This window comes from Nicotiana tomentosiformis, chromosome 1, assembly GCF_000390325.3.
Source record: "Nicotiana tomentosiformis chromosome 1, ASM39032v3, whole genome shotgun sequence".
Taxonomy (NCBI): domain Eukaryota; kingdom Viridiplantae; phylum Streptophyta; class Magnoliopsida; order Solanales; family Solanaceae; genus Nicotiana; species Nicotiana tomentosiformis.
The window spans coordinates 21917779-21934637 of NC_090812.1; the positions used below are offsets into that span (position 1 = coordinate 21917779).

At 35.6% G+C, this 16859-nt stretch overlaps 1 protein-coding gene across 1 annotated transcript; it reads right to left on the reverse strand.

Moving 5' to 3' along the window:
• Window positions 1–300: 300 nt before the first annotated feature.
• LOC104106292 (zinc-finger homeodomain protein 4) lies at window positions 301–2896 on the reverse strand. The gene is made up of 3 exons (XM_009614804.4): window positions 2643–2896; window positions 1665–2453; window positions 301–1244 (listed from the first exon to the last, which is right to left on the reverse strand). The coding sequence occupies exons 2-3, from the start codon at window positions 1892–1894 to the stop codon at window positions 560–562; spliced, it is 915 nt and encodes a 304-aa protein (XP_009613099.1). The 5' UTR covers window positions 1895–2453; window positions 2643–2896; the 3' UTR covers window positions 301–559.
• Between the last annotated feature and the right edge of the window lie 13963 nt (window positions 2897–16859).

A 16859-nucleotide genomic window follows, 5' to 3' on the forward strand; every position in this document is an offset into this window, starting at 1 on the left:
TAACTATCAGTTGTAAATTTGACTATTTCTAATTTTTTTCTCAAGATTTTACGAGTACTTTTAAGTTCAATTTCTTTTTTTTTTTTCCTTTTACTTTTTTGGGGTCCGATTAATTCCCCTTTTTTTAGGGATTGCTGTTTTGCTTTGGAAGCTCACACAAGTACCCTCCGTACGAACATATGTTTTTCCTACTCAAATTAATGGAAGACCTTTGCTATATTCTAGTGTTTGGGGCCAAATGCAATACTATAAAATTGACTCATAAACTGCACTGATTATTAAAATAGTCATCCCAAGAAATCCATCAAAAGGATGTATATAAATATAAATAAATCCAGTCTGCACTGGAGATATTAATTAGTGAAGCAAAATCCAACCAATAAGTAGAAGCTACACCAGTCCAATTCCCACATGCCCTAGCTAGTAGTTACTATATTACATACCAAAGTAAGTATTATTTTTAAATATTATGCTAATTCTTGAAATGACCATACCCCATAAATATAAAATTCAGACATAAAAGAGTTACACCCCCAAAAAAAAAAAAAACAATGGATAATTAAACTTGATTTTGAGGAATGGTACTGTTGGAGTTTTTCTTGGCAAGACTGTGCTTATTGTTGTGCATCCAAACTTTAAGTACTCTTCTTTTAATTCCAAGTTCTTGACAGAATTGTTGCACCACAGTTTCCTCTTGTTTTTGTATTTTCCAGCCAACTTTCTCTGCAAAGTTGAACATTTTCTCCTTCTGTTCTTGAGTAAACTTTGTTCTAAACCTTTTCTTCACTATCTGATTATGATGATGTAATGGCCTAGCCATAGCCATAGCCATAACCCCACCACCACCATTAATATCTTCATGCTCTTCTGACTCAGAAGGAAGTGACCCCATATTATTATATGACATTATCATCTGATGATGATGTGGTGCTGCTGCTCTAGAAGGGATTATAGTTCCAAATGGTTCAGGTCCCAAAAGGCCTTTGTGATGGTTGTGTGAGTGTCCTAAATAAACTTTTTTTCCTCCCCTGTTGAGATTATAGTAATCACAAGAGGAAGGTGGTAGTTGAAGAAGTTGCTGCTCACCTTCCATCTCTTTTCTGTGGAAATTTCTATGACAATTGCAAGCTGAACAAATGAGTGCTTCAATTGTACCTTCTTCACCACTTGGCATAAACTCACCACATCCATCAGTTGCATTGCCACCCATTGCAGCTGCATGGTTCTTGAGGCATTCTTTGTACCTATGGACATGATATAATTAGATTATGCGAGCCTTGACGTAATTGGTAAAGTAGGTATCATAGCCTCTTGCAGAAATGCAAGGTAAAACTGAGTACAATAGACCCTTTATGACCAGGCCCTTCCCCGGACTGGTAAAGTTGATGTCATATGACCAAGAGTTCTCAGGTTCGAGCCGTGAAAACAACGTCTCGCAGAAATGCAGGGTAATTAAGGCCGAGTACAATAGACCCTTGTGGTCCGGCATTTCCCGAACACCATGCATAGCAGGAGCATAGTGCATCGGACTGCCTTTTTTTATATTTTAGTATTTAGACGAAATAATCACACAATTCAACATAATATTAGAGCAAAATAATTTAATTAGAAGTGTGTCATTCATTTAAACTTTTAAATGAGATGGTCCCACAATTTAACGTTACCTGACAATCTTCTTGTAAGGTACATGATGGTCTGCTGATACTGGTGTTGCTTCAATGGGAGGGCCATTGATGGAATTTGCTACTGAAGAAGGTATAATGTGATTAGTATTGTTGGGTACTGGTGTAGGATCATGATGTATTATGTGGCCATGACCATGTCCTTCTCCTCCTCCAACATATGTGCTGTTAATTGGCATTGGCATTTCCTCCTCTTGAATTGGAAGTTCCATTTCTAACCTCTTTCAAAGTGCCTTAAATTCCACTAACTCCTTGTTTTTAATATTTTTGGGTAGACCAAAAGGGTAAGGGACAGGATAGGAATTTATTAATTAGAAGATAGCTAGAGTAAATGATTAAATTGAAAGTTGTGGCTGACTTCAACTAAAAAAGAATAGAAAGTAAAACAAAAAAAAAACATAAACCTAGGAGATCTTCACGATTGTCCACTCTTTTTGAAACCAGAAGCTACACAACTAGGAAATAATGCATTATTGACTCCATTATCCTCTTCTTCTTTTTTCATGCATCATCAACGGAATTATTTTTTCACCATTTTATTATAGAAATGCAGAATAAAGAAAGTACTTGGAGTACTAGGATCATGCTAATTTTTAGTTCTTAAATGTAGTTAATTTCTTCAACTAAAAATAGTCTGACTTTGGACCCAAAGAAGAAATGAGAGATGAATAAGACTTCCTTTGACAGTGAACAAAAATGAGCAAATGAAGTGTATTCTTGAAAGTGAAGAAGAAAGAGAGAAAAGGGTTAAACACTTCCAAAACTGTTCTCCTGAAAAAGACAATAATAGTTGAAAGAAATTAGAACTGCAAATGAAGAAGGAAAATGGAAGTCAATATGGCATGAAAATAAAGCTAGCTAGTTACTATACTAGCAATTCAGTAATGTTTTTTTTTTTTTTCTAAGTAAAAAAAGATTGTATAGAGAAGGAGAGTGGAGATGGAAATTTGAGAGGGTTACCAAATTGAGATTCTTTAGCTTTTGAATTTAAGACAGCAGCTTACAAAGCAAAAGAAAAAACTGCAAAATGATCAAGATTGAATAATTTCTCTTCTTTTCTTTTGTCTAGGAAATGGAGTTAATTTGGAATAATATATTGTACTAAGAGGTGAAGAAGAAGAAAAAGAGAGACAAAAAGAAAGGAATGGGATGAAGAGACAAAGGGAAAGAGTGTTTTGCAGTGGGTTTTGCTAGTGAAGCACTAAACATAAGCTTATAGAAGTAGTGAGGACCCAATAAGAGGGGAGAGAGACAAAAGAAATAAAATAGAATAACCAATTTTTTTTGTATAACAATCAATTTTATATTCATAAGGTAGTAATTTCAAGTAAATTTCCTGATGAACATTGACGAATAAATATATAAACAAGTAGTGAATAACTTGTTATATTAAATTAAATTATCCTAATCGATATATCAAGTAAAAAGAATTTATACTTTAAGTATATATAACTTAAGTCATTGTTTTAATACACCTTCAATGGTTATAATGGAGTTTGGTAAGTATCTTTTCATCCTTAATTAAATATATCATATTCAAGTTCTTGGAATAAAGTCGTCTTTGACATGAAACGTTTTACCTCAAAATTAGAGTTTTTCCCGCGAATTTGAATTAACCGGACAAAAAATAGTTACTAAATATCGGATGGAATTAATATAAATGTATATTTTACTACAAGCAGAGGAGAGCACTATGAAGTTTATTTTTTCTTTTCCTCTCTTTTTGGTTAAACACAAAGGAGATAAAATATTTCTGGAAAACAAAAAAAGGGCAAAAATTAAAAGTGGGGTGCTTGCTTAGCTTGCACTATCAGGCACCAAACTTACGCCATATAGAGAGTGCAGTGTGTCAGAGTGAGGAGGATAAAGGAAGGGAAGAGAGAGATAGAGAATCCAATAAAGAGTTCTTTGATTAAAGAAAAAAATAAAAGAAATTGTCCTACAAATTAATTTTACAGAAATAAACTGTGTTACAAGCAATCTCCTCCTTCTCCCTTTTCTTTTAAAAAACATATTTTGGTTGGAAAGAAAAATTCTTTGAACATATACATAGATCTAAACTGCTAGATTAGGGCAAGCAAGAGGTGATGGAGGACATTTCTCTTTGCCTCAAAATTGCACCCTTCAATTCTTTCCATATGTGATATGACTTTTACTTTGAGGTGAGTTTCAAAATCAAACCAACTCACAACCATAATATATTTGTGAAATACACATTAAATAATAATTGAAACGGTGTATAAAATTTGTTAGATGGTTGCTTTTAGCCTCTTTTTTTTTTTCGGGTTATAAAATTCATTTGCTCAGAGGAAGCACTTCTACGTCGAAAACAGTCTCTCTATCTTTAAAGAGTAAGGTGTGTGTGTACATACTACACTCCCCAAACTCCATTTATGAGATCACACTAGATTTGTTGTTGTTGTTGTTGTTGTTGTAAGCACTTCTACATGTTTTCTTTGAGCAGAATGTCAATCGGAAACGGTCTTTTTACCTGCACAAAATAGGATTAAGACTTCGTACTTAGTACCCTCCCCAGATTCTGTTTATGGCATTATGTCGGATATATTATTATTGTTACTGTATTTGTTATTTAGAGGTGGGGAGTTCTTGGAGGGAGGAAGCCGAGGGTCTATCAGAAACAGCCTCTCTATCCCAGGGTAGGGGTAAGGTCTGCGTACACACTACCCTCCCCAGACCCCACTAGTGAGATTATACTGAGTTGTTGTTGTATTTGTTATTTAGAGGAAGCTATTGGCTATCTTACGGGAAACTAGAAAAATTGAAGAAATAACTGTGAGTCGGGGCTAAAGGTGCTGAGTGTTTTATCTAATTATTTTTAAAGAGTTCTAAGTTTTTTTGCTTAAACAGTATAACAACTATTTATACATTATAAAGTGCAATGGGTAAATTTTTATCATAAATATTACTAGTAGGTAGCTTATTAAAAATGATACTAACTTACTATCACATGTTAAGTTATGTATTAATAGTGTTAATTTTTTTTTACATTATCCGTATGTATAACCTAAATTCATTTTGAACAAGAGTTTAACTAATATATGCTGACATTAATAATTATTTTTATACTATCAAGTCACTTAGTTAGGTACATGTAACTTTCAAATGAGAAACATGCATTATGACCTATAAACATGATACTCCCTCCGGTCCATAATAAATGACTTTTTGACATTTTTATTTTGGTCCAAAATAAGTGTATTTTTACATAATCAAGAAGAAATTAATTTTATTTATTTAAAATTATTTCTTATTTACATATCCCAATGTGTCAAAGTAACAATTAATTAAAGGTAATTTAGTGAACACACCTTTTTTTCTCTAAGAGTTCGTATTTTCTTAAGGGATGTGTCAAAAAATAAAAAATTACTTATTATGAACCGTAGAAAGTAAATAACATATTACAACACATAAATATAAACTAATAGTATAAAACAATTTACATTACCAATGTGTATAAATTTAAAACTTTGAAAAGTGATGACAGGTTGATAAGACTGTATTTATGGATAGCAAAGCAAATGCATGAAATATAGTAAGCAACATAGTCTTTATGTGGCTCATTATGCCACTCGTGATTTAGTTACATTTATTATTAATGTAAAACTACTCTCTTTAAGACTAGCTTTGACCAAAGATCCCAACACGCATGCAACTCATGTGAATCTTAATGACATTAACACCCTATTATAAAAGCATAAATCGGTAATATTTATTTTTTTATTTTTATTTTTTTGTAAAAGGAGAGAATCTAGCACGTATCGTGGAAGCAATTATGTAGTATTAATAAACCATTTAATTAACAGTGAAAAGGAAATCAACTTTTATGTGTAATTAGTATAAGAAAAATCACCATTTCACGTGCATGAAGCTCTTCATAAACAAACTTAGTGCTGAAATAATATTTGAATCATTAGGGAGAAAAAGTAAAACCTTCGCCTATTTTTACGAGGATCTTTTAAGACAATGATATTATGTCGTCAACATATTATTTTTTTTGTTTTAATTTTGCCCTATGATTCTAGTGTATATATCGACCTCAAAACTATACGAAATTAAAACAAGAAAACTGAAATTGGTGTGCATTTTATTTATTTATTTAGGGCAGTAGTACAAAAAGTGAATTGCTAAAAGATTTCAAAATTAATGAGTTTCATTTAATGTTTATTCTGTGCAGTTCGCAGTTCTATTTTCTTTATTCTTTGGTTGAAAAGAGAATGGCAAACCTGCCCCGACATAGCAATGTACAAATAAATGTATTTTGGTAGGCTCAACTAACCACCAAAGAGACGATTTTATATTTCTGAAATTAGAGTCAAAGTTCATTGAATGATCACTAAATCAGAGGGACCTGATCAAGCGATAGAACCTTTTTTTAACCCCTATGTCCGATTTTCGTTTATGGTCTGATTAGTCTAAATAAAAGTTAATTATATTGAATGTTTTTATTAAAATAAAACAATTTTTTTCTACAACCTGTTAAAATATACTAACATTCTACAACCTGTTAAAATATACTAACATTAAAAAAATTACACTGTCAATCAATTAAATTATTTTTTATTATTACTAATATATAATCAGATTGAAATGAAAAGAAAATACTGAAAAAGATAGTGATTTCCTTGTGGAATACTATAAAACAAAAGGACTACTGCATTTTGTTCAGAGTCCATCACCTTCTTCTTTCAAACACGCAACCTCACCAACACAGACAATTGCACGGGTTAAAAAGTCTGAGTTTCGAAGACAATCCACTCCTCTTTAATTAATTTTCATTTTCATTTCCTTTTTCTATTGTACTCTCTTTTGCTTCTTAATTCTCAAGTTTCTATTTTTTAAAGTGCCAATAATATTATTAAACGGTACATGTTATAACATTTATGACTTATGTAATCTAAATCTATCTATATATATATATATATATATATATATATATATATATATATATATATATATTAAAGGACGAAAGTTGCCATATATATAATTGGCATTGTGGTTAAGCCAAGTGACAAGCTAATAAATGCCAATAGTATATGGTAACTTTATTCTATATTTGACTATGTTAGTCAAATACATATATATCTAAAAAAAACTGAATATGAATTAAAGGATATTTTGAATTTATAGATTAAGTTTTTATATCTATATCTATATATATATTAAAGGAATATATATATTAAAGGAATAAAGTTACCATATATAATTGACATTGTGGTTAAGCCAAGTGGCAAGCTAAGAAATGCCAATAGTATATGATAACTTTATTCTATATTTGACTATGTTAGTCAAATACATATATATCTAAAAAAAACTAAATATGAATTAAAAGATATTTTGAATTTATAGATAAAGTTTTTAATATATATATATATATATATATATATATATATATATATATATATATATATATATATTAAAAGGAGGATAATATGCATTGTGGTTAAGCCAAGTGCCAATCTAAAATGAAACCATTTGGCAATTTTAGGATAACATTAATAATTAGAAATTGTAAATGAAAACATAATTAATGGAAGTAGTTGAATGAATCTTATACATAATCTAAATAGATCTTAGACAAATCTAATATATATATCTATATTCATATTTATATTTATATTTGTATATGTATCTATATCTATATCTATATCTATATCTATATCTATATCTATATATTGACCCACTCCTAGACTTTCTTCTATGTTAGCTAGAAATATGGAGGTAAAAAAATTAATTAAAAAACTATAATATATAAACGTAAATTGAGATAACCTATGACTATTTATACTTTGGAGTAAGTTAAAATATAAAATAAAACTAACATTTACTTAAGATATTAAAGGGTTATTGTCTTTAAAAAATAAAAAAATCAATCAGCAAAATAAGATCTTACATAAAATATACAAATTATTTATAAGGTAAGAAAAAAATTAAATAATCAATAAAAGTATTTTAATAATAAAAATAATAAAATCATATTAATATTGATAAATCGGGCAAACGGGTATTTTATACGCAAATATTACTACAACATTTAGATATTGTATGTTCAAACAACTAAGAAAATATTTTTTATGATTAATATATGAATTGAGTGCGGTTAATTTAAGTTTGAACGCATAACATAATTGTTTGAAAATGAGGTCTAATTTAGAAAATAGAAAGAGTTATTTGAACTTGAGATGACATTTATTTTTTGAAATATGATAAGAAAAATCATATTTTGGAATATGAAAAATAAAGTCAAAATTATTCTTGAAATAATTCTTTAATTTTTATCTAAATTATATTAGAATGAGTGTGGTAGAAATAGATATTAAATTCAAACAAGCTAATTAAAAGCCACATTAAAATGTAATAATATTAGGTATTAAATAATATAATAGCAAAAATATTGAATAAATAGAGAAAAAATAAAAAAAAAATCATATTTTTATCATAGAGAAAAAAGGGTAAAACTTATTTATATTTGAGATGATAAATATTTATATATTATGATAAGAAAGGTCATAATATGGATAAGTCCACGTCACTCAAGTCTAATAGATAAAACCAAAAACTAAAAATATTTAATAATAAAAAATAAATTAGAGATAATGTGAGGATACTTATAAATCATAAGTTTAGAAAACAAAATAAAGTAAATATACAATACTTAAAAATATTATTAACAAATTTAAATAATTTAAAAGCTTAGAGCAATTTTTAAAACAAAAAAAATATTTATTTTATGATTAAAAAATTATATATTTATCTGTATTATACTAGATAATAGTAATTAATAATTATATAAAATAAAGTTATAAATTAATGAAAAACCACAGAAAACGTAATAATACTACATATTTGTAATGACCCAACCGGTCATTTTGACTTTTGGAAGCTCATTCCCTAAAATAAAACTCCCCGAACATGCTTTTATTAATTTATGACTTGCGGGGATGGTTGGTTCGGGATTTGGAAGCGTTTGGGTTGAAATCGGAACACTTGGCTCCTTAAGTTAGCCTTAAAAGGCCAAGTTTGACTTCGGTCAACATTTTGAGAAAATGACCTGGAATCAGGATTTGACGGTTCTGATAGGTTCGTATGATGATTTTGGACTTGGGCGTATGTCCGAATCGGATTTTGAATAACTCGGGAGCGTTTTGATGCTAAATAGTAAAGAAATCAACTATTTGAAGGTTTAAACTTCTTTAAATTTAGTTTGGAGTGGGATTTTTAGTAATTGAAGTCCGTTTGAAATTTCGAGTTTGGGAATAGTTCCTTATAGTGATTTAAGACTTGCACGCAAAATTTCGTGTCATTCCGAGTAGTTTAAGTATATTTCGGCGCATTGGAAGTAAATTGAAGAACTTGAAATTCTTAAGTTTGAATCAGTTTGGTTTAGGGTATGATTCTTAGATTTGATGATGTTTTACACTTTACGAGAGTTCGAGCAAGTCCGTTTTATGATTTCAAACCTGTTGGTATGTTCGGATGGGGTCCCGGAGACCCCGAGTGTCAATCGGACGAGGCTCGGACCATGTTGGAACTTGGGAGCCAAAACTAAAGCTCCCAGCTACTGTCAGAATCGCACCTGCGCTTGGCCAGTCGCAGGTGCGACATTCGCAGATGCGACAGAAGCTCGCAGGCGCAGTACTCGCATATGCGAGATTTTGAGCGGAAAAGCGGAAAAGGGAAGGGGCAATCCACCGCAGATGCGGACGATTTGCGCACCTGCGAACGCGCAGGTGCGAAGCTTTGTGTTCAAATGCGAGAGTTGGCCAGGCAAGTGAAACTCGCACCTGCGAGGATTTTTCCGCAGGTGCGGAGCCGCAGGTGCGTTCCAACTTTCGCAGGTGCGAAAGACCTGTTTAGCAGAAAGCTTAAAAGAACGGGAATTCACCATTTTTGCCTATTTTCTTCCATTCTTGGGCGATTTTAGAACTTTTTGAGAGGAGATTTCAACTAACAACTTTGACGTAAATTAATTCTACACTCTTTGAGTTAAATACATAGATTATGAGTAGATTATAGCTAGTAAATCTTAGAAATCAAGGGTTTAGGTGAAAAACCTAAATTTTTATAAAAGTGAGATTTTAACCACGAAAATAGTTATGGAATTGGGTAGAAATTATATATTTGAGTTCTTGAGATTATGGGTAATATTTTTATCCGAAAATTTCCGAAATCCGGGCAAGTGGACTCGGGATGAATATTAAGAATTTTAGTATTTTGGATAGAGTAATTTAATTAATAGATTAATTTCGAATTATTGAACATATATTAACTATTTTATATAACTTTTGGATAGTTTCGGATTTTTCGGCATTGAATCGAGAATTTTACGCGACGCGATAATCGAAAAGTGGACTTTGAGACGAGGTAAGTCTCTTGTCTAATCTTGTGAGGGAAAAATTACCCCATAGGGATTAAATTGAATAATTGTTGCTAATTGCGGGGGCTACGTACGCATGAGGTGACGAGAGTCCGTGCGTAGCTACTATAAATGCTAAAGTCCGGGTAGTTTAGGATTCAAAGCATGAATTACTTGTGTAAATTGTATTCCCTAATTTATTAATATTAAATTGATATATATGAATATATTGTGAATTGTTAGATAAAGATATTAAAGGATGAAAATCTCATATGCTTGATTTTTTGTTTAAATTAATTAATTGTTAAAAGAAATTATTCTTCCTCCCGAATTTATCTCATAATAAATATACTCTCCTTCCTAAGGTACATAAGAAAATGTTCTCCTTTCTTGTGGAGCGGGCCGACCGCCTCGGAAGGATAGATGCATCTATGGATTGCGCCGCACGTCCCTCGGTAATGTACACGATACTCTGGATCTGGCCGTACGTCATCGGCAGAAATTGAGCTTAATAATAATAATAATTACACGATACTTTAACAGTTTATTTTAGCTTGCGAAGCTAATTGATAAATTGGAAAATTCTTGAAATTTAATGAATTATTATTCTTGCTTGTTATTCCGGTAAATGATATTTAATTGATAAATTGGAATTTATTCGATTTGAAGGAATTTAATTAATATATTTACAATTGTTGTATTTGAAGAAATTTGATTATTTTCGCTAATTAAATAAATTATTTTAAATTCTGTAAATCATGTTGATTTAAATATCCTAGTTGTATTTCAATTATTATTATTGACCCATAGTGAGTGTCAAAGTCGGCCATCTCGTCTCTACCACTTTGAGATTAGGCTTGATACTTACTGGGTACACGTTGTTTACGTACTCATACTACACTTGCTGCACTTTTTGTGCAGGAACTGAGGCAAGTACTAGTGGGGAACCTATCGTCTTACACCCACGTTATCCAGGGGCATAGTGGCGAGCTGTTTCTCTGATCTGTTCTGCAGCTACTAGTGTCTCTCTTTGTATTTCGCATTTTGTCTATTTTTATTTCAGACAATTTTTGAGGTTTTGTATAATCTACTAGATGCTCATACACTTGTGACACCAGATTTTGGCACACACATTGGTAGAATTTTGGTTTAATTATTTCTCTTGGTTTTAAATTTTGTCAATGAATACTTAATTTATTAAGTTGGCTTGCCTAGCCATAGTGTTGGGCGCCATCACGACCTATAGGTAAAATTGGGTCGTGACAACATGGTATCAGAGCATTAGGTTCACGTAGGTCTCACAAGTTATGAGCAGGCCTAATAAAGTCTTGCAGATCGGTATAGAGACGTCTGTACTTATCTTCGAGAGGCTATAGGGTGTTAGAAAATTACCTTTCTTCATATTCCATCGTGCAATTGATGTAGTTCTAAATATCCTTCTCTTATTCTCTCTCAGATGGTGAGAACGCACTCGAATGAGGTTCCAGGCTAGGGAAGAGCTACTCCCCCAGTTGCTAGAGGCCGAGAGAGGGCTCCAGCCCGTGTTAGAGGGCGAGGACATCCCAGGACTATTCCAGTTATGCCGCCAGTAGGTCCAGCAGAGAATCCCATTATTGAGGAGCAGGGTAAGGTGCCTGTGGCAGAGTCCGGTGGATTTCACATATGCACCAGGATTTCAGGATGTTATGGGTCGTATGTTGCGGTTCATGGACAATATGACTTAGGTCGGTTTATTTCCGATAGGCCCAACCATATGTCAGGCGGGCGGGGGAGCACAGACCCCTACCGCGCAGGCTCATGGACAGGCAGCTACTGTATATCAGACCCAGGGTGCACTACCCGTGGGTGGAGCCCAACCAGTGGCAGCAGCTACACCTGAGCCCAGGCCAGTTGTAGTCGCCGATCCTTAGAAATTATTGGACCGATGGACTAGACTACATCCTCCTGTCTTTGGGGGTAAGCGACATGAGGATCCCCATGATTTCATTGATCGGTGCAAGGATAGACTGTACAACATGAGGATATTGGAGTCTCATAGGGTAGACTTTGCTACTTTTCAGCTAGAGGGCAGAGCCCGTAGATGGTGGCAGTCTTATGTTCTTGGCAGACCAACATATTCTCCTCCCATGACTTGGGACAGGTTCACCCGTATCTTCCTGGACAGGTATATTCCACCCTCCCAGAGGGAAGAGTTGCGGTTTCAGTTTGAGCAGCTCCAGCATGGTCAGATGTCAGTGACTGATTATGAGGCGAGGTTTTCTGAATTATCTCACCATGCACTTATGATACTCCCTACTGAGGCGGAGAGAGTGCATAGATTTGTAGCCGGTTTACATACTAGTATTCAGGCCACTATGGCTCGAGAGGTTGATATGGGTACTTCTTATGAGCGAGTTGTGGAGATAGCCCAGAGGATTGAGGGTGTACGTCAGCGGAGCCGAGAGTAGATTATGAGAGATAAATGGTTCAGGTACTCTGGAAAGTTCAGAGGCGCTCCATCTGGGGGCAGAGGTCAGCTCGTGAGGGGGCAGTCCAGCAAACCCCCATATCCAGCACCACCACCTCCTCAAGGTGCTCCAGTGCGACCTTGTCTCAGTGCTATACCAGAGAGTTCTTACCGCCCACCAAGTATTCAGGGTCCTCCCAGTGGGTATTCAGGTCTCCAGGGCCAGACTCTTAGTCAGCAGCCCATTGCACCGAAAAGTTGTTACGAGTGCGGGGATCCCAGTCATATGCAGAGGTTTTTCCCCAGGCTTCAGGGTAGACCAGTACAGAAGGGTCAGCAGCCTATGCTTACCAGACCAGTTGTTTCACCAGTAGTACGACCACTAAGAGGTGGAGGACAGGTGGGTAGGGACCGTCCTAGAGGTGGAGGTCAGCCAGGCGGAGGCTATCCAGTTGGCGCTCCAGCTCGATTCTATGCTTTTCCGGCTAGACCAGATGCAGAGGCCTCAGATGCTGTGATTACAAGTATTATTTTTGTTTGCGGCAAAGATGCCTCAGTTTTAGTTGATCCAGGATCCACGTATTCATATGTGTCATCTCTATTTGCTCCATTCCTGGGTGTTTCTTGTGAGTCCTTGAGTACTCTTGTTTATGTGTCCACTCCTGTAGGTGATTTTGTTATTGTGAACCGAATCTACCAGTCTTGTAATATTACATTCTGTGGTTATGAAACTAGAGCAGATCTCTTATTGCTCGAGATGATCGATTTTGAAATTATTCTGGGTAGAACTGGTTATCTCCATATCATGCTGTTCTAGATTGTCATGCCAAAACTGTTACCTTGGCTATTCCATCTTTGCCTAGGATGGAGTGGAAAGGTTCGTTGGTTAGTTCATTTAATCAGGTTATTTCTTTTATAAAGGCTCAACACATGGTTGATAAGGGTTTTTTGGCTTATCTAGCCTATGTTCGAGATACTACTGCAGAGACTCTGGCTATTGATTCAGTGCCAGTAGTTCGAGAGTTCTCCGATGTATTTCCTTCGGATCTTCCAGGTATGCCACCTGATCGTGATATTAAATTTTGTATTGACTTGGCTCCAGATACTCAGCCTATATCTATCCCACCGTATCGCATGGATCCAAAAGAATTGAAAGAACAACTTGAAGAGTTATTAGCCAAAGGGTTCGTCAGACCGAGTGTATCGCCTTGAGGTGCACCGGTATTATTTGTGAAAAAGAAGGATGGAACAATGCGGATGTGTATTGACTATCGCCAATTGAACAAAGTTACCATTAAGAACAAGTACCCGTTGCAGCGTATTGATGACTTATTTGACCAGTTGCAGGGTGCTAGGGTGTTCTCTAAGATCGACTTGAGGTCAGGGTATCATCAGTTGAAGATTCGAGATTCGGATGTTCCGAAAACTGCTTTTCGTACTAGTTTTGGTCACTATGAGTTTCTGGTAATGTCTTTCAGTTTGACTAATGCCCCTGCAGTGTTTATGGATCTGATGAACAGGGTATTCAGGCCATATATTGATTCATTTCTCATTGTCCTCATTGATGACATTTTGATCTACTCGCGCAGTAAGGAGGAACACGAGCAACATATGAGAGTAGTGCTTCATACATTGCGGGAACAAAAGCTATATGCTAAGTTCTCCAAATGTGAGTTTTGGCTAAAGTCTGTAGCATTTTTTGGGCATATTATATCGGGTGATAGTATTAAGGTTGATCCCAAAAAGATTGAGGCAGTTCAGAATTGGCATCGTCCCACTTCGGCGACTGAGATCAGGAGTTTTCTAGGTTTACCAGGTTATTATCGTCGGTTCGTGGAAGGTTTTTCATATATTGCAGCACCTTTGACCAAATTAACCCAGAAGGGTGTTCAGTTCCGATGGTCCGATGATTGTGAGGCAAGCTTTCAGAAGCTCAAGAGAACATTGACTACAACACTAGTGTTAGTGTTACCTTCCGGTTCTGGAATTTATACAGTGTATTGCGACGCTTCACGCGTTGGTTTGGGTTGTGTATTAATGCAGGAAGGGCGAGTTATTGCATATTCTTCACGTCAGTTGAAGCCCCACAAGCAGAATTATCCAGTACATGATTTGGAGTTAGTTGCGATTGTTCACGCCCTTAAGATTTGGAGATAGTATCTTTATGGGGTGTCCTGTGAAGTTTATACTGATCATCACATTTGCAACATTTGTTCAAGCAGATGGACCTAAATTCGAGGCAGCGCAGATGGCTGGAATTACTAAAAGATTATGATATTACTATCCTATATCATCCAGGTAAAGCAAATGTAGTTGCAGATGCCTTGAGTAGAAAGGCAGAGAGTATGAGTAGTTTGGCTTTCATTTCAGTAGAAGAGAGGACATTAGCTTTGGATATCCAGTCCTTGGCCAACAGACTTGTGCGGCTAGATATTTTAGAGCCCAGTCGAGTTCTTGCATGTGTAGTAGCTCAGTCTTCACTATTTGAGCAGATCAAGGCTCGCCAGTATGATGACCCACACTTAATGGTTCTTCGAGAAATAGTACTACGAGGTGGTGCCAAGGAAGTCACTATTGGTGCAGATGGTGTTCTGCGACTCCAGGATCGTCTATATGTTCCTAATGTGGATGAACTGAGGAAAAAGATCCCGGAGGAGGTACACAGTTCTCGGTACTCTATTCATCCAGGTGATACGAATATGTATCGTGACTTGAGGCATCATTATTGGTGGCGACGAATGAAAACGGACAAAGTTGAGTATGTAGCTAGGTGTCTAAATTGCCAACAAGTTAAATATGAGCACAAGAGGCCAGATGACCTACTTCAGAAGATGACTATACCGGAATGGAAATGGGAACGCATCACTATGGACTTTGTAATTGGGTTGCCGCGGACCTTAAGGAAGTTTGATGCAGTTGGGGTGATTGTTGACATGTTGACCAAGTCAACACATTTTATTCCTATTGTGACTACGTATACTTCAGAGAGGTTGGCCCAAATTTATATTAAGGATATAGTTCGGTTGCACGGTGTGCCAATTTCCATCATATCAGATAGAGGCCCTCAGTTTACTTCACATTTTTGGAGAGCAGTACAGAGTGAATTAGGGACCCGTGTAGAGCTCAGCACAACCTTTCATCGGCAGACCGATGGGCAGTCAGAGCGGATAGTTCATATTTTGGAGGATATGCTCAGGGCATGTGTGATTGACCTTGGAGGTCAGTGGGATCGTTTCCTGCCTTTGGCCGAGTTTGCTTATAATAACAGTTACCAATCCAGCATCGAGATGGCTCCATTTGAGGCTTTATATGGTCATCGATGCCGTTCACCTATCGAATTATTTGAGCCCGGTGAGGCTAAGTTATATGGTACTGATTTGGTAAAGGATGCCTTGAAAAAGGTGAAGTTGATTCAGGAGCGACTTCGTACAGCACAGTCCAGACAGAAGAGTTACACGGATCAGAAAGCGCGTGATTTATCCTTTATGGTAGGTGAAAAAGTTCTCTTGAAGGTTTCGCTGATGAAGGAGATTATGAGATTCGGGAAGAAGGGCAAGTTGAGCCCAAGGTTTATAGGCCCATTTGAGGTGTTGAGACGAGTTGGGGAGGTTGCTTATGAGCTTGCATTGCCTCCCAGTCTATCGGGAGTTCATCCGATTTTCCATATATCTATGCTCCGAAAGTATCATGCTGACCTATCACATGTGTTGGACTTCACCACAATTCAGCTCGATAAGAGTTTGGGTTATGAAGAAGAGCCATTTGCCATTGTTGATAAACAAGTTCGCCAGTTGAGGTCCAAGAGGATTTCTGCAGTAAAGGTCCAGTGGAGGGGCCAACCAGTCGAGGAAGCTACTTGGGAGTCCGAGGAGGACATGTGGAGCAAATATCCACACTTATTTAGCACTCCAGGTATTATTCTAAACTCGTTCGAGGACGAACGTTTGTTAATGAGCTGGAGAATATAATGACCCAACCGGTCATTTTGACTTTTGGAAACCCGTTACCTAAAATAAAACTTCCCGAACATGCTTTTATTAATTTATGACTTGCGGGAATGGTTGGTTCGGGATTTGGAAGCGTTTGGGTTGAAATCGAAACACTTGGTTCCTTAAGTTAGCCTTAAAAGGCCAAGTTTGACTTCGGTCAACATTTTGAGAAAATAACCCCGGAATCAGGATTTGACGGTTCTGATAGGTTCGTATGATGATTTTGGACTTGGGCGTATATCCGAATCGGGTTTTGGATAACCCGGGAGCGTTTTGACGCTTAATAGTAAAGAAATCAACTATTTGAAGGTTTAAACTTCTTTAAATTTGGTTTGGAGTAGGATTTTTAGTAATTGAAGTCCGTTTGA

Excerpts from the sequence above, each read along its gene's own strand:
- LOC104106292 (XM_009614804.4), bottom strand. The coding sequence starts at position 1,894 with ATGGAACTTCCAATTCAAGAGGAGGAAATGCCAATGCCAATTAACAGC. Across the intron at positions 1,245-1,664 it reads CCTTACAAGAAGATTGTCAG|GTACAAAGAATGCCTCAAGA; the intron begins GTAACGTTAAAT and ends TCATGTCCATAG.